Source organism: Aquarana catesbeiana, linkage group LG12 (assembly GCF_042186555.1).
Source record: "Aquarana catesbeiana isolate 2022-GZ linkage group LG12, ASM4218655v1, whole genome shotgun sequence".
NCBI classification, from domain to species: domain Eukaryota; kingdom Metazoa; phylum Chordata; class Amphibia; order Anura; family Ranidae; genus Aquarana; species Aquarana catesbeiana.
This window is the reverse complement of record NC_133335.1, coordinates 227,521,101-227,539,912: the sequence shown is the minus strand read 5'-3', so window position 1 is coordinate 227,539,912 and position 18,812 is coordinate 227,521,101. Positions and strand designations below refer to the sequence as shown.

At 47.1% G+C, this 18,812-nt stretch overlaps 1 protein-coding gene across 3 annotated transcripts in view; it reads right to left on the bottom strand.

Moving 5' to 3' along the window:
- Positions 1-4,681: 4,681 nt before the first annotated feature.
- BAIAP2 (BAR/IMD domain containing adaptor protein 2) overlaps positions 4,682-18,812 on the bottom strand; it is a 228,947-nt gene continuing 214,816 nt past the window's right edge. For 2 of the 3 annotated variants that reach the window (XM_073606850.1, XM_073606847.1), the window contains one exon: positions 4,682-13,154. Coding sequence is in view for 1 of the 3 variants with exons in the window: in XM_073606847.1 (XP_073462948.1) it covers positions 13,085-13,154 (70 nt within the window). In the remaining 2 variants the exon portion in view is untranslated. Of the gene's footprint in view, positions 13,155-17,106; positions 17,154-18,812 lie in introns of all 3 variants that reach the window. The other variant, XR_012236794.1, reaches the window with a different exon arrangement.

Here is an 18,812-nt window from a genome sequence, read left to right as displayed (position 1 = left end):
TATCCAAATGCATTGGCCAGGTGTCTCCTTCTAGAATCTTCTTCCAGATCTGTGCAGTAATCCAGGGGGGAATTTGGGGTGCGGCTTTGTTATTGTTAGTATTGTTTTTGGGAGGGGGCGATGCGAAGAGTGGTGATTTAGGGGGATTTGTGTTGGGAGGAGGGATGGGGGAAAAAGATTTTTGCTAGGGGGAGGAAATTAGTGCTGGGAGGGGGGAAAAAGATTTGTGCTGGGGGGATATTTGTGCTGGGAGGGGGAGTTTGGAGTGGGGGAGAAGATGTTTACTCAGAGGGGAAATTTTAGGGGTAGAGGATTTGTGCTAGGAGGGGTGATTTTTTTTTTTTAGGGGGGGTGTATTTGTGATAGAGGATTTGGGGGGGGTCAAAGATTTTTTCTAGGAGGGGGGATGGGGCGGGGGGGACATTTGTGCTTGGGGATATTTGTGCTTGGGGATTTGGAGTGGGGGAGAAGTTGTGTACTCTGGGGGGGAAATGTTTAGGGGTATAGGATTTGTGCTAGGGGTGTTTTTTTTTTAGGTGGGGGGGGGCATTTATGATGGGGGGTAAAAGATTTGTACTGGGAGGGGGGATGCCAGCAGGAGGGTGGATTTTTACTGAGAGGAGGGGGAAATTATGCTTGAGCGATAAGCATGCAGATCAGTGCCTACTTTCTTTGGGGGGGGGGGATTTCTGACACATAATCCTCCTACATCTTTGGGGGGGGGGGGGCGGTGCAGTTTGGTATGTTTGCCCCCCCCGGGGCTCTAGATGACCTTGTCCTGACACTGGTTCTGCTGGGCCCCTCCCACAGCTCTGCTCTCTCCTTGTGCAGGGGGACTGGTCTTGTTTCCGCCCCCTCCTGTAGTGGGCAGAGCCTGACGGGCCCCTCCCACAGCTCTGCTCTATGTACAGCACAGTGATGTCACATTACTTAATCTGAGTAATCTGGGTAATATCTGAGTTGGCCTCTTGTGCCTGGAGTTCAGGTTTAAAGGAAGCCTTTAGTGAGAGAAATATAGAGGCAAACCTCCATCTGAAAATACCAGTTGTCTGGCTACCCCATAGCTCCGCCTCTAATATTCTTTCAGGAAAGGTCTTCACCCAATAAACAGCAACGTTGGTGAAATGTCAGGAATGGTCATGTATGAGGTTTTCTTCATGTCCCCCATCCGGGTGCAGCACCTGAGTTGACAATGGTGGGATTACCAGGCATGTATAATGTGAGGACCTGTCATTCAGACACAGGACCCGTGTCTATTGAAGGTGTTGATGTCCCCCCAAGAAAATTATAAGTTGCTATTTATTTCCTGATGGAATGACTGGAAGACGGGTTGCTGGTGGCAGCAAAAACACTTTTGTTTCCTTCTAGAATCTTTATGGTGTAAAGGAAGGCCGCCATTGTGGAAGGTAGACCAATGCCGGAGGCTACGCGGAGGAAGAACGGCTAGGTGGCGCTGGAGCTCATACCGGGCATTGACTGGAGGGAGAGGAGCGCCTGTCGGCCACAGCAGCCAATCGGAGCCAGTAAAGTGATGTGGGTGGGTGATGTCATACGCTGGGTGATGTCATAGACATGACCCCTCCATATCCTGTCCTCTATGGAGCGTATTCCCGCTACTGGCCCATGGCTGGCCGACCCCTCAGCTGGGGACTGTGAGTATTCCTGTTATTCTGTAATTCTATCACCTTCTGTCTGTACATGGAGGGATGTGTGAAGCCCAACGTTGGCGAAACATTATTTCCACTGGATAAGGTAAGGGTTGGAGCCCCAGACGGGTTTTAATTGTGCCGTCTCACATGGAGAGATCCAACCTGACAGCCAGGACAGGAGATCTCTCCAGTGGAGACACATCATCCATTAAGGCGTACAGGAAGTCATATACAGTCACTTAGAGGAGGATTGGACACCATGACTGGAGCTGCGTTCTGATAGGACGGGGGCGGTTCCTTCTACATTACGGGATTCTGGGTCCAGATAGTGAGGGACAATATCTGTGTACTGCTGTGTCTTCACCTCCTTCCTATGGCAGGTCCTTAGTCTTACCAATGATGATCCTTACGGGCAATCCCCGGGTTACAGTTCTTACCAAGTGGTGGCTTCTAGATGTGGAGGAGAGGTTCATGCACTATAGGTGTCCAAACCCCAAGTTACAGGTAGCGGTAGAGGGGCACTGGCCGTGGATTGTCACAGGGTGTCCAAAAGGTGGACAAAATCATTACTTGAGCCTGATTGGCCTGTATTCAGCAGCTCACCACAAAGACTAGGACTTTAAGTTTTAGGCAGGATTATACATATTTTATTTATTATGCATCATAGACATTAGACCAGGGGTCTTTAAACTATGGCCATCCAGTTGTTCAGGAACTACAGTTCCCATCATGCCTAGTCATGTCAGAGTTTTACAATGCCTCATGGGATGTGTAGTGCCGCAACAGCTGGAGGGCCGTAGTTTGAAGATCCCTGCATTAAGACTATCACCTGCTGTGCACACCTTTATTTTTTACATATTACAGCAGATGGCCACTAGAGGGAGCACCTACATATCTGATGATAAAATAGAAGTATAAAAAATTGGAACAGCAGGAATGTCAAATGGTCAAATGGTTAAAGGTCTGGTAGGTTGTAAACACTGTATGTATGAAAATTATAAATTATATTTAAACAATTTTTTATATATAAAAAGTTGGTAGGTGCAGTTCCCGATTTACAAGCTTGTTGCAGCTCAGTGGCTCACAAGGTGGCGAAGTCAGGATCAGAATGACCAAAACAAGTCACCAATGGCAGAGCCCCCCACCCCACCCCTGAATCCTGACGGGTGAGATGAGACTCCCATTGATTGTTGCAGCCAGATTCCTAGAAATTTTGCCAGATCCAAGCACTCTATACTACCCTGCAGTGATACCCCCAATATAGACCCAGCACTTGCATGTGGGTGATGGCGCCCCTCTACTGGATGGGGCAGCTTTAATCCCACACAGATTGCCACTCATCTTGACAGGTCAGTTCCACCCAAAACCATTTCAATTCTACATGGAAGATGACAGACTGAACAGCACCCAGCTTCTTTGCACCCTGTCCTAGTTCTGTGGACTCCCAATGCTGAGATCTCATGAAATTCTAGTTTTGTCCAATGGCCTCACCCAGTACCAAGCCATAGGATAGTGTGGTGACCCCGTTATGGCCTTATGGGTGGATTGGGGGACACACAAACTACCACAGGGGAATATCAGCAGAGGGAGACTGAGCACCCACCCAGGGGCCAGCCTTCAGTACCCGCCCTTCAGTACCCACCCCAGAGCTGCCTTCAGTGCCCCCCCCGCCGGCCTTCAGTACCCCTCTGAGCTGCCTTCAGTGCCCGCCCCCCCCAGAGCCGGGTTTCAGTACCCACCCAGAGCTGCCTTCAGTACCCCCCCTGAGCTGCCTTCAGTGTCCACCCCACCAGAGCCGGGCTTCAGTACCCACCCAGAGCTGCCTTCAGTACCCCCCCCCCCCCCCCGAGTTGCCTTCAGTGTCCACCTCGCCAGAGCCAGGCTTCAGTACCCACCCCAGAGCTGCCTTCAGTACCCCCCCCAGAGCTGCCTTCAGTGCCCCCCCAGAGCCGGGCTTCAGTACCCACCCAAGAGCTGCCTTCAGTACCCACCCCCCCTAGCCGGCCTTCAGAACCCCCCCCCAGAGCCAGGCTTCAGTACCCACCCCAGAGCTGCCTTCAGTACCCCCCCCGAGCTGCCTTCAGTGCCCGCCCCCCCAGAGCCGGGCTTCAGTATCCACCCAGAGCTGCCTTCAGTGTCCACCCCGCCAGAGCCGGGCTTCAGTACCCACCCAGAGCTGCCTTCAGCCCCCCCCCCCCCGAGCTGCCTTCAGTGTCCACCTCGCCAGAGCCGGCCTTCAGTACCCACCCCAGAGCTGCCTTCAGTGCCCCCCCTGCTGACCTTCAGTACCCCCCCCCCCCCGAGCTGCCTTCAGTACCCACCCCCCCTAGCCGGCCTTCAGAACCCAACCCAGAGCTGCCTTCAGTACCCCCCCCCGAGCTGCCTTCAGTACCCACCCCCCCAGCCGGCCTTCAGAACCCACCCCAGAGCTGCCTTCAGTACCCCCCCCCCCCGAGCTGCCTTCAGTGCCCGCCCCCCCAGAGCCGGGCTTCAGTATCCACCCAGAGCTGCCTTCAGTACCCCCCCTGAGCTGCCTTCATTGTCCACCCCGCCAGAGCCGGGCTTCAGTATCCACCCATAGCTGCCTTCAGTACCCCCCCTGAGCTGCCTTCATTGTCCACCCCGCCAGAGCCGGGATTCAGTACCCACCCAGAGCTGCCTTCAGTGTCCCCCCCCCCCCCCCCCCCGAGCTGCCTTCAGTGTCCACCTCGCCAGAGCCAGGCTTCAGTACCCACCCCAGAGCTGCCTTCAGTACCCACCCCCCCTAGCCGGCCTTCAGAACCCCCCCCCCCCAGAGCCGGGCTTCAGTACCCCCCCCCAGAGCTGCCTTCAGTGTCCACCCCGCCAGAGCCGGGGTTCAGTACCCACCCAGAGCTGCCTTCATTGCCCCCCCCCCCCCCCCCTCTAACCGGCCTTCAGTGCCCGCCCCCCCAGAGCCAGCCTTTGATACCCACCCCAGAGTTGCCTTCAGACCTGGAAGAGAAGTTTGGATTATTCTTGAAGTGATTTGAAGTAAAAAAGACAAATGAACCTTTTTTTTTAATACATTAAGATAATTTATTTAAAATTTACAATATACATAAAATATATTCACCGATTCAATCCAGGAAAGCCCTGGAGCCGCCGTACCCTGGTGACCCCGGAGGTCCGGTAACCCCATTTGGCGCTCCAATCGCTTTCAGTTTTACAGACAAACATTGTGCAGGCTTAATATTTGGCAGGTTACAGCAGATCAGACCTAGAATTCTCTATACACAAAATAGATCGATAAAAGGCTAAAAATCGTCAAGACGGCCCGATGCCCCTTCATTGATCGGGGGGGGAGGAGAGCAGCAGCCACATTCGGTAAGATCTGCAGAGGTCTATCCGCCTTCACAAAGCATGGGGGATACAGGCAAATGGGGCTGCTGAGCCAAGGCCAGACTTTTTATTTTGGATGGAGCAGAGAAGGGTTAGAGCCTCTGTCGTCATTTATTGCTTGGTGTCCATGCTGGGGAGATTTTCCTTCTCTAACACAACATACATTTTAGCATTGTGGGATAATGTTATCGTCAACATTGTGTGCCCCTTGTAGAATGATCTCGCTTTATTTCCTGTCCCCTCATAGAATGATCTCTCTTTATTTTCTGTCCTTGTGACATTTGTATCCAGTGTGGGGCGTATTTATATATATAAAAAAAAAAATATCTGAGTTCTATGTCCACAAATATTAGGCTATTTTTCTCTCCAGGTCGAATGTACCACATTATGTCCACTAGCTGGAGTGGATGATCATAGGAAATATACTGTATGCTTATTTACTATCGGCTCCATCTAGTGGCTATAATGTGGTATTTTCCTAAAGCACTCTATTCTGTGTGAAGAATATTTGGGAAATGTTAGGCTATTTTCTCTACAGGTCAGTTTGTCCCGTGTAACTGCATGTTCATTTTTTTTTTTTTTTTTTTTTTTTTACAAACTGATCTGTAAACTGTTTATAAATCCTCCCCTGGGAAAGGAAGTGAAGGGAAACTGAAAGGCGGTAAGTAAAGTGGAACTAAAAGTGCTGACAGTTTTTTTTTTTTTTTGAATGAGAGAAGAGACTGTGTGCGTCTGTCAGATGATTCTAGCTGCCTGTCAGCAGTTTCTTCTGTACGCTGAGCCGCAAGTTCTGTGCCAGGACTACATACTGTGCGTGTGATCCTGGCCACTAGAGATGGCCAAAGACTCCATAAGTGGAAGGCTGGGAGGGATCACTTGGGGAATAAGTCTGCCCTAAAAGGATAAGTTCACCTTTCTCACCATGTTACACCTGTATTCAGGGTGTAACATGATGAGCATCCACCCTCTCCCTGTGACAGTAGGCAGGGGATCCTCTCCCCACACCTGCTGTCACAATTTGAAAACAGTACAAGAATGCAGGCTCCACCCACATAGTTGTGTCGTTCATCTGCTAATCATAGTTGCAATACTTCAACCCCTAGGCGCCGGCGGCAGGCAAATGGGCGGGCCTTGGCGCAGAGAGGCCACTTATAGGCATACCAATTTGTAGACACAGCTGTGCTGAGAGCATTTGCCCGGCGCGCTCCTGGTGGCTAACGGAAAGCTCCCGATCACTTCTTGCAATCGGGAGCTTTCAGGTCGTGGGACAGCCAATCATGGCAGCCACATGATTATAAACCCCGTCATCTGAAACCCCTTAAAGGTCTGGGAGGCGCCAGCAGAGAGGTGTTAAAGGATAAGTTCACCTTTAAAATAAACAAATGAATGCACTTTTTTTTTGTTCTTGGGATCCTGTAATGCCCACCTCCCAGGTTCATTCCACGGTCAGGCTCCATGCACACAGAAGGTTTGTCCGCCTTTGCCCCTGACAGCAGCGCTCAGTTGTGAATTAATTTCATTGGCCAGAATAATAGTTTATTCTGGCCAATGAAATGAATGAATGCTTAAGCAATTGATGCGCCGCGTCATGTTAACATGCGTTTAGCCAAAATGTTGCTGCTCTCTGGACGCGCTGGCATTTTTATTCCTTGCCTCTAAACACCTAGGTGTTCATAGACAACACAGGCCATGGAGGGAAAAAAAAACCCACCAGACACCTCTGAAAGCAGCATTTTTAACACTCTGTGTGCATGAAGCCAAGCTGGTCCAAACTATTTCCATTACTAACAAATGCATCCCCTGTCAGCTCCATCCAGTATACAGCGCTGTGTTCTGGTAAGCGGTATAGGAACTTTGCATCTTGTTCCCAGAACAAAATCAAGTTGGGCTCAGCGTTGGTCATCCATTCACAGAAAGCTTTGTTTTTTTTTTTTTTTTTTTAATGAATACAAGCCCCACTGTGATTGGCTGAAGTAGAGAGGTGGATGGATGATGCCACAATCTCCACCTCTGCGCAACCATTCACAGGAAGCTTTGTATTTTATGGATGAATACAAGGCCTCCTCTGGCTGGGCTGGAGATTGTGAGATCATCCATCCACCTCTCTGCTTCAGCCAATCGGAGGAAGGCTTGTATTCATTCATAAAATACAAAGCTTCCTGTGAATGATTGAGCAGAGGTGGAGATTGTGGCATCATCCATCCACCTCTCTACTTCAGCCAATCTCCACCTCTGCTCAACCATTCACAGGAAGGTTTGTATTTTATGAATGAATACAAGGCCTCCTGTGATTGGCTGAAGCAGAGAGGTCGATGGATGATGTTCACAACCTCCAACCCAGCCAGAGGAAGCCTTGCATTCATTCATAAAATACAAAGCTTCCTGTGAATGGCTGAGCAGAGGTGGAGATTGTGACATCATCCATCCACCTCTCTGCTTCAGCCAATCACAGGTGGCCTTGCATTTATTCATAAAATACAAAGCTTCCTGTGAATGGCCGAGCAAAGGTGGAGATTGTGACAGCATCCATCCACCTCTCTGCTTCAGCCAATCACAGGTGGCCTTGCATTCATTCATAAAATACAAAGCTTCCTGTGAATGGCCGAGCAAAGGTGGAGATTGTGACATCATCCATCCACCTCTCTGCTTCAGCCAATCACAGGTGGCCTTGCATTCATTCATACAATACAAAGCTTCCTGTGAATGACTGAGCAGAGGTGGAGATTGTGACATCATTCATCCACCTCTCTGCTTCAGCCAATCACAGGAGGCCTTATATTCATTCATAAAATACAAAGCTTCCTGTGAATGGCTGAGCAGAGCTCAAGGATTGATCGGGATGGGGGTCCCTGTACTGCTACCAGAACACAGCGCTGTATACTGGATGTAGACGATGTCACGTACAGTGCATACAGCAATGACAGCAGCCACACAAGTTAGTGAAGGAAATAGTTTGGAGCAGCTTGGCTCAAACGCGCTAATCTGCTGTGTCCACTTTACATTACCGTATAAAGTAGAGATACAGTAGAGATACAGGTACCTGATAAGTACAAGTACCAATACTTTTGGTCAAGTACTCGCCTATACGGAGAACCAACACCTTTGTTGTGCGAACTGAGCCCATGGAAAATGAATGGGCTCAAATTTCTCTCTAAAGAATTGCATGCAATCCCGTGCTATTCCTGTCCGAATCGTATGTGGCTTCTCGCACTGCTCCTGTGTTATCCTGGGCTGAAGTCACTATGACAAGCGTGGAATCACACAGGAGCTGTGAGATTCGGACAGGAATGGCACGTGATCGCATGAAGTTCATTGCAGTGTGATTTGAGCCTATTCGTTTTGTATGGGTTCAAATTGCACTGCAAAAGCTATCAGTTTCAGGAGCCTTTTGTACGAGTACTTGTGCAAATGCTCAGTATGGGCATGGATAGCGCCATCAATGCAACCCTATATAAAGCTCCTGGGGGGGGCCCAAAACTCTTCATTGAGTCTGATGATTTATTTCCACTTTAAAGCTGGATACACATTATACAATTTTTGTTGCTCAATTTCCTTGAGGTTGGGTTCACACCATCACCGCATCCGTCTCACAGCAAGGGGTCCGGTGCGTCCTGGTTCAACGTTTCGGGTCCGATTTCAGCCCGAATTTTAGAGTGAATTCGGACCTGAAACGGACCAAAGGATGCACAGCGTTTTTGTGTAAAACGCACCGGACCTGCTGTGGAGATGTGTGAAGTGGCTCCATAGAGAGCCGGTCAAAATCTCCTGCTATTACGAATTGTTTGGGAGAAATTTGCAATGGTGTGAACCCAGCCTTAAGCCTCGTACACACGGTACGATTGTTGGCAGGAGATTGTCTGACAGACTGTTGTCCTAAAATCTGACCGTTAGTGCGCTCCTTTTTGACAATTATTGTCCAACTTTCAGCCAACAAATGTTGGATGACATGCTAGTAAATTTTCGGCGGACAACGGCTTGACGTCAGATCTTCGTAGGGTCAGTACACAAAAGTCCAAAGTACAAAACACGCATGCTCGGAATCAATGCTCACCAAACACGAAATTAGCAGAAGGGGCCCAAAGGGTGGCGCCCAAGAGCTGAAATTCCCCGTAGTACGTCACTACGTTCGTGTTTGTGGCGCGACAATTGTGTACCGTTTGTATGCAAGACAAGATCCTGGCACACACCCTTCGGACAAAAATCAGACGCTCGGTTGGCCAACAATCGCATCGTGTGTACGAGGCTTTAGATTTACCTTCAATCATGTAGTGCAAGGGCCGTCTGATTGCATACAAATTGAAAGTGTTTAGGTTTGACCTCGTATTATATGGTTTTCGGTAAATCTACAAGAAAATTGTATAAAGATTGTATAGTGAGCGACATTAGCTTATATCATACACATTACAGAAGAACTCCATGTATGGCGATTGTTACATTGTTCCGGCTATGTATATACCAGACCTGTGGGATCCCCCTAGAAGCCGGATATCACTGTAGACACCGCTACTACACGCCTTCTACACCTCTACTACACCGATCTCCACCAGCTTCTGGGTCCTGTGCTGAGCAGTTGGCCTGCTGCATTGTAAACACAGGATGTCAGCCGATCGGCACGGGTGCCATTCAGAGAATGCTTTACATTTTCTGAATGAAAGCAGAGTGTTTTATTATTGGACGTGGTGGAGAGCGTGATGTCATCACCTCACCTCGTCCAATCAGAAAATGCAAAGTGTTCTCTAAATAGCGCCCATGCCGAGTGTCTGACCTCCTGATTTCAGAATGCAGCAGACCAGCCGTTGGGCACATTACCCGGAAGCTAGTGGAGCGGTACCGGTGCTCAGGGGTGGGCAGGAGGGGCGTTTGCCCTGTGCACTGTGGTATCATGTCATGTGGGGGAGGGGGGGTGCGTCACAAGAAGATTGGGAGGGGATTTGTATTGGAAGGGGGCATTTGGGGGATGGCAGGAGGTAAGTATTGTTCTAGGAGATGAACTTTGGGGAGGGGGGGAGTGCTTACAGTAGTGATTTAGGGGGATTTGTGTTATGGGGAGGAAGACGATTTGTGCTAGGAGGGGGAATTTGTGTTGGTAGGTGGAAATTTGAAGTGTACGGGGGGAGAAGATGTGTACTAGGAGGGGGAATTGTGCTAGGAGGGGTGATTTTTTTTTTGGGGGGGGGGGGGGGCATTTGAGTGAGAGGGGAGAATTTCAGCAGGGGAGCGGATTTGTACTGGGGGGGGGGGTAAGCATGCAGATTAGTGGTCAGTGTTCTTGTGGGGTGGGTCCTGAGGACAGGAGTTGAGAACCACTGTTCTGGAGCAGTGGTTCTCAACCTCCGTCCTCAAGTACCCCCAACAGGCCATCTTTGCAGGTTTTCCTTTGTCTTGCACAGGTGCTTTTAAATCAGAGTCGATGGCTTGGTATTTTGGACAGCTATTTTATCTAAGAGAAAATTCACAAAACATGGCCTGTTGAGGACTGAGGTTAAGAACTATTGTTCTAAAGCCATGTTTCTCAACTCTAGTCCTCGAATACCCCCCAACAGGTCACGTTTTCAGGATTTCCCTGAAACAGTTGTGGTAATTACTAAGGCAGTGAAACTGATCAAATCACCTGTGCAACATAATGGAGAGCCTGAAAACATGACCTGTTGGGGGGGGGGGGGGGGGGTACTTGAGGACTGGAGTTGAGAAACATTGTTTTGGAGGATCCCACAGGTCTGGTATATACATGATTGGTCTAAGCTGGAACAATGTAATTACGTATAATACCTAAAATAATTGTTTGTTTAATTTATAAAAGTTGGGGCTTCTTCCACTTCTATGTCTTTCTTTTTTCATATAATTTCTTTCTATTCTCTAGGTAAGAAGTGGAAGGCATAGAAAATATCTGGTGATCCCGCCAATCCTGTTCATAAAGAAGCTCTTCCTGTTCTCTGAACACATTAGGACTGGCCATACATTATACAATTTTTCTTTAGATTTACCAAAACTGTATAAAATGGAGGTCACAACTAAACACTTTCAGTTTATATCCAATCAGGAAGATCCTTGTACTACAAAGTTGAAGGTAAATCTAAAGGAGATTGAATAAGAAGGGTTGTATAACGTATGGCCGGCTTTACACAGACACGTCTCGGCACATCGATGGCCGGCGCTATCACACATGAATGTTTTTTTGGGGCATATTTTTCAAAACTTAAAAATGTTACATTATGAAAAGTACACTTCGATGTGTGCAAATGTGATTGGTGGGGATTTACACTGCACACAGCCTTTTCTATAAGGCATCTCAATGGCCAAAAGCACACTGCAGGGGCCCCAAGAAGTGCATTCTGCTCTATACTCCCTGTGGCAGAGCCTTTGATTCCCGGTAAGTTTCTCGGCACACTGGATACAAATGGTTACCAGGACAGGAAGTGACGGCACATCTGCCCAATAGGGACGCAACACACAGAGGTTCCAATACAAGGAAATTCTGAATAGACCTTAACCCGAACCCCTCTGTGGGACCTTGGTGAGCACATCTCCTCAGGGGAGACTCACTGACCACGTCATTCAGCAATGGGTCAGCTCAGGACCAACATCTGCAGATACTTACTACATGCTAATAGTGAATGGCTGCTCAATGCTTATTAAAAATACAGCTAGCATTCCCGCTAAAATCTGCCCAGTGCGCTCAAAGCCAGGAGCACCGTTCACCAGAACCATCCAGAATGATTATTGTACGAGCAGAAGATTTCAGCTCTGGTTATTATATTTGGCTGTAAAAGTTTCTCATTAAAGGGTCGTGAAGGAAGATAAGAAGCCGGCGGTGTCCAGATACTCCACTTCATCCTCCCAGCATGCTCCAGGGGGACGAGCGCAGGACTGGCCGGCGCCAATATCAGCTCCTCCTCCAGAAGGCCAGCAAATAAATGCAAATTCTATTTGTGAAAAAATTCTAAAAACTTCTGCAATAAAGATGAGGGACTAAACACCCCCCCCTTTTATTCCGCAGGGGCCGGCCCCTGGAACAGAGGGGGAGGGGTCAAAAGGATTTAACCAAAACCTATGCAGGCACACAGTACATGCTGCAATGTATAACCACCTCAGGTCATAACCGCCATCTTCCCATTCATCCCCCCACTGCATTATTTTTTTATTAAATAGACTTTATATACAAATTTATTAGAAAATAAACATATTTTCGCTTATAAATTAAAAAGTGTAAAGATTTGAAGAGAATCTGTTCTGACATCTAGGAAGGTTTATTTATACTCTTGCCTAGTACAGCCGTTCATAGGATGTGTCCATGTGACGTCATTAGCGACGTCATCCGTTCCTAACGGAGTGACAACATTCCGATTTATGATTGGCCGTTCTTACAGAGTGCAAGATAGCCACAGCTAAGTGAATGCCATTATATGTTCTCAGCAAGCCGATTTTTACAGTTTTCTAACAAAAAAAAAAAAAAAAATGGCAGCAGCTGACGATAAAATACATAACAACCCCCCATCAAAAGGATCTTGCAATATTCCAGCATTTATACCCAGGAGAGGGGCAAAAGCAAGCTGGGTATATATATTAAAGCTTTTTAAACTCTGCATGGCTTAATGATTTTCCCCTTTAGGGCGGGGCAGAAAAATGATTGGGTGTTCTGCACCCACAAAGCCCACCCTGCAAGGAGCAATAGAAAGCAATCAGCAAATATAGGGATCACCATGAGAAGATTCTCTGATTGGTTGTTGGGATTTCTATACTACGCTCCTTGCCTTAGAGACCCGGTAGTTCTGTGTGAGAAACTAAACCGATTAGGTGAATGGATGTGCAAAGGCATGAAGTTACAAGAAGATAAATTAGTAAAAATAAATAGGTGCAATTCAATACAGAGCAAATTGGATTGTCACTCTTCATACCCATCCAGGTTGCCTGCGCATAGAGCTAAACAAGTGGCTGTATAGTGCCTGCATAAGCTGTGGGGAGAAGATAAGACAAGGGGGTAGAGTTCACTCATCTGTCATCTCTCCCGGCTCCATTTGCCGGCATACAAGGGCACAGAGGCAAATATTCACGGCTCCTGCGGAGGGTAGTCAGCGTCAATTCATGTGGGGAGCCGATCGGTCATTTGTCATCGTGGGCTTCAACCGGACTTCCATAAAGGGGTTTCTGTTGGGAAATAAGAGGCAAGTTGTACTTTTACCAACAGGTGGGACACTCAAGGAAAAAAAAAAAATAGAACTTAGTCATCCCAAAGGACCAGCTGGCCCAAAAAGTGACATTTCACTTCTAGTTGGAGTCCATTGGCTGTGGCAGCATCCTTGGATCCCCGGGGGGGGGATTCTCTCCATCACGCCCCCTGCTGCCATAAGGGTGTTCCATCTTGGTTTGATACATCCTCTGTAATATAAAATAAATACAAGTTCTGGCCACCAGAAACCCGGCCCAAGATTTATTGTGAAGGCCATCATTGCCCAGTTTAGGAACGCAGGGTCAAGGAAAAGCTAAGCCGGCCACTGTGGAGACCCAGAACAATTTTATTTCATTCCATATCAAAGCTGTGGGAGAGATTGGTGGTAAACGCTAACAAAATCTGCTACAGATAAGATATGGAAACATTAAAAAAAAAAAAAAAAAAAGTACATTTGAATTCCATATGCAAAGTGTTTTAAGGAAATATACTGCATGGCCCGAGAGACAGCTGAGTCTATGGAATTTTCCAAAATCTCTGCTCACTTAGACACCCCACGCCTGTGCTCCTTGGGCACCGCTCACCTCCATGGACCAGAAACCAAATGGTTGCCACTAAAAGCTCCATCTGGGTCTTCTTCTGTGCTACACCGCTGAGAGTACTGGTAAGGACAGAGCTCATCCCAGCCCCATTAATACAAGAAAGAACAAAAAAAAAAAAAGTCCTATGCGCGTCACGACCCTGTAAAAGTGTGAATGACAGCCTCAGCCAAGCCACGTCCCCAACGTGCTTCACTTCGCCCCCTGATGATTAAGCTTCAGAGGTAGAGCGAAACACATTGAAGGGGCTTGGCTTGGCTGGAGCCCAGGCTGAGGTTGTCATTAACACGGTCTTGCAGCAATGTGTGGCAGATAGGACTTTTTTGTTCTTATGTGCTCCATACACACAGCAGTAAGCAGAATCTGAGATCCCTCACCTCATTGTGTACTTTCAGAAGCTACAAGCTTCAGGGACTAAGATTACAATCTTATAATATGAAGTTGGCAAGTTGGGTTATTTGCCCCGGACATGGCAGTATGTGATCTAGCTATGCTCTTAGGGTGGGGGAGTACTGGGACCTACTGATCAAACTCTTCTGGTGCACATTGAGGGATCGGCAGGTCACGGTATGACCACAGCAGATACTAAAGAACCAAATCCGGTATACTTCTCTATCGTGAGATACAAAAGCACCAGCATTGGACAGACAAAGGGCTTCCATGCAAGCCCAAACTTGGTGCCCTCCAGCTGATAAGGCGGAGGTCACATTCTGGACCCTACGGGAACTCATCCACCTTGTGGCTGGAACATTACTGTACAATGACCACAATAGACTTTCTTAGGTTACTTCATTTCTCATTCCTGTATAATTGTCTCCATATTGACACGTAGACTAAACTGTTCAACAAAAGGGACAGTGACGGGAAAAGGGACCGACCATAAGACTGCTGGGGGTGCAGAAGGCAACATTTAAAAAAAATACCAGTATGATTGTCCACCTAATACCAAATCAGGTACCCATACGTTGCTGGACTTCAAGTGGTTGTACAGGGGATATGGCTGCAGCTATCAAGCCAGGGCTGTTTTTTTTAAACTGCCGGCCAGATTTCATGTAAAAGCCATCTAGCGGCCAATTAGCCCACTGCCTCTCCTGGATCTCCTGTCCCTGCAGCAAGCCTGGAATAAAAGTAATTCCACCGGCTTGCCACAAAGATCATGGAGGACCAGAAGGTGATCTCTGTAGTTCAGGAAACAGGCAGCGACATCACTTCCGGTTTTTCCTGGTGCCAAATTTTTTTAAATGGGCAAAGCATCTAAAACACAGTCACACCGATCTTGGCGTGACCAGAGGCATTTAGGGCAGAGGAGACATCTGAGGTCTAATAGACTCCAGATCCCTCCATAAAGAGTACCTGCCACTGCCTATTGCTGTCATAAGTTTACATTCCTTATAACAGCAATAAAAGTCCAAAAAAATGTAATGAAAATGTCAAAATAAATATAATTTTTTTTTAAAGTACCCCGTCTCCCGTGCACAAAAGGCGAACGCACACTTTGGTCCCGCACGCATATGTAAACAGCAATTGCACCACACATGTGCAATGTCACTGCGAACATCAAAGTGAAAGCAATATTTCTAGCACCGGACCTCCTGTGTAACTCTAAACCAGTAACTGTAAAGGCTTCTACATCATCGCCAATGTTGACATAGTTTGGCGCCATTCCACAAGCATAGGCAATTTTAAAGCGTGACTTTTTTAGGTATCCATTTACTTGGCGTAACATATTTTATGTTTTACCAACAAACTGGGTATTATATTGGGTTTTTATGAATTGTAATGCACACAAAAGTATTTTTTTCCCCAAAAAAATTTTGTTTGAAAAACTGCTGCGCAAATACCGTGTGACAAAAATATGCAAAACCCACCATTTTAATCTCTAGGGCCCCTGCCAAAAAAATATCTGATATATATATAATGTTTGCGGGTTGTAAGTCATTTTCTAGCAAAAAATAGGTTTTTTTTAATGTAATAAAAAATTCAGGAAAAGGCCAGGTCAGCAAGTGGTTACACCATGTAATAAGTGATGGTTGTATCACCACCTCGAGAAGTCCTATGGTTTGGTCCAACCACTGATAAACTGTCACTATTGTGAGGAAGTTTAAATCTGCATTTAAAATGTGGAGAACAGTATAAACATCATCACATGAATTAGGAAATACATAGAATTTTAGCATTTCGTACATTATTATTAGGTTATTGTAAAGGCAGGGGTTCAGTAGGGATCCAAGGGTGACAGAGTTTCCCACAGTTATAAGAATATTTTTGCAATAGTCATTCTTTCTGCAGAAGGGGGTGCCTAGTATTCCCCCCCCGCCCCCCACAACCTATGAGGACCCCCAATCTCAAGGGAAGAACAGATGGCATATAATGGGTCGAGCCTGTATAAGGGGGTCCACTCTCACCCTGACTATAATGGGGGCTCAAAGAACAAGCAACACACAAACGGTATTTCCTGCAAAATGATCAGAACTGAAATGCCCGGGTGGTCTACGATACCACAACCCACCAGACTCCACCAATAACTGAAGGGCTGAAATTTTTGCACATTCCAGTTTTTTAACATTGGGACACATTGAAGCATTAAATCACAGAGACAATTCTACATCTCAGGTACTGATTTAAAACCAAGTCTAGCCAAAGTATTTTCTTTGGATAAAGCATGGAGGGTTCGTGTGATTGAATCCCTCCAATGGGAATGCAGGTGACTGAGTCCCGTCCAGTGACAGCTGCTTCCTCATTTCCTGTAGGTGTCACAGGACAGGAAGTGAGGGAAAATCTACCCAATGTAGACAAATAAAAACCTGACACAAGTTTTACCTTTTTTTGTTCTCCTATAAACAAAACAACATTGTGTGTAGCTTTAAAGTAGAACTATTGGCAAAACGTTTTTTTTCCTTTTTCCCCGTGTTGGATGGAGTAAGGAGAAGAGGGGGGGGGGGATTAGACCCCTGGTCAGATAGTGTCCAACTGGGGAGATTTCCCTTCACTTCCTGTCCCATAGCCAAACAGGAAGTGAGAGGAAATCCCTGCAAATTAAAAGGAGTTCCTTGGGGACCCTCAGGTCACCAGAACTAGTGTCCCCATTGGAAGATTTCCCCTCTCCCTGCTTTTGTGGGGACAACCCAAAATGTAGGATTTACTTTCAATGATAATGGTTAACAGGACAAACAGAGGGTGGATCTCCCTAATGTGGACACAGAGAGCAATACAAACTAACGGGGTCTAATCCACCTCCACTCCATCTAACACTAAAAAAAGCTGTGCCTTTAGTTATACTTTAAGAATATCAGTTACTTGAGATAGGCAGGAAAGCCTCAGGTGGACCTACCTGTACACTGGAATATCCCTGTGGCATCCACATTTCAGAATACAAGTCTAGTTTAGCAAAAGGAGAAAGAGGAAAGAAATGACCTTCAGCTTCTTACATAATGACTATCCGCATTGCCTGAGACTAACCAATCAGAATTGTGCTTACTTCCAGCACTTCCCTAAGCTCTATAGCAGTGGTTCTCACTCCTGTCCTCAGGACCCACTAACAGGCCAGATTTTAAGTATTACCTTGGGGAGATGCAGACTAGATTACTGTAATCACTGAGCAGCAAATGATATCACCTGTGATGTATTTCAGTTATTTTGCAAACCTGGCCTGTTAGTGGGCCCTGAGGACAGGAACTGAGAACCGCTGGTCTATAGGGAACATCTGTAAATGTGTTCAACCACAAAATCCCCAATATTTCCAACTAATAATCTGGAGGACCACTACTATAGAATAATATTCTCGGGGGTGGGGGGCACTACTATAGAATAATAATCCTGGGGGACATTACTATAGGAAACATCTACATATATTATATTACCAAAATATGAAAGGGTGTGCAGCACTACTTTCATTGCTCCAGCACGCTGCATTACATATGACTGAATGAGCAATAAAGTGAGCTCACTGTGCTGGAACCCCTTCCTTTTGTTTATTTTGGTAGTCACTGGAAACATGTCATGTTGCATGCATAGAGGTTTTAGGTGTAGAGTGATCATCACCATTTTCAAAGTAATAAGAATAACAGTAAGCTAAACTTTATTAGCAGTACAACTAAGACTGGTGCACATACATAACATGTTTATATTCAAACCTCAGCCCAGCACCAATGCATGTACCTTAAAAACTCAGCCCAGCACCAATGCATGTACCTTAAAAACGCAGCCCAGCACCAATGCATGCACCCTCAGACCTCAGTTCAGCGCCAATGCATGCACCTTCAAACCTCAGCCCCACTCCAATGCATGCACCTTCAGACCTCAGCCCCACTCCAATGCATGCACCTTCAGAACTCAGCCCAGCGCCAATGCATGCACCTTCAGACCTCAACCCCACTCCAATGCATGCACCTTCAAACCTCAGCCCAGCGCCAATGCATGCACCTTCAAACCCCAGCCCAGCATGAATGCATGTGCCGTCAAAACCTCAGCCCAGCTCCAATGCATGCTCCTTCAAACCTCAGCACAGTGCCAATGCATGCACATTCAAACCTCAACCCATCATGAATGCATGTGCCGTCAAAATCTCAGCCCAGCACCAATGCATGCACCCTCAAACCTCAGCCCAGCACAAATACATGCACCTTCAAACCACAGCCCAGCGCCAATGCATGTTCCTTTAAACCTCAATCCAGCGCCAATGCATGCACCTTCAAACCTCAGCCCAGCGTGAATGAATGCACCTTCAAACCTCAGCCCAACTCCAATGCATGCACCTTCAAACCTCAGCCCAGTGCCAATGCATGCACATTCAAACCTCAACCCATCATGAATGCATGTGCCGTCAAAATCTCAGCCCAGCACCAATGCATGCACCCTCAAACCTCAGCCCAGCACAAATGCATGCACCTTCAAACCTCAGCCCAGCACCAATGCATGCCCCTTTAAACCTCAATCCAGCGCCAATGCATGCACCTTCAAACCTCAGTCCAGCACCAATACATGTACCTTCAAACTTCAGCCCAGCGCCAATGCATGCACCTTCAAACCTCAGCCCAG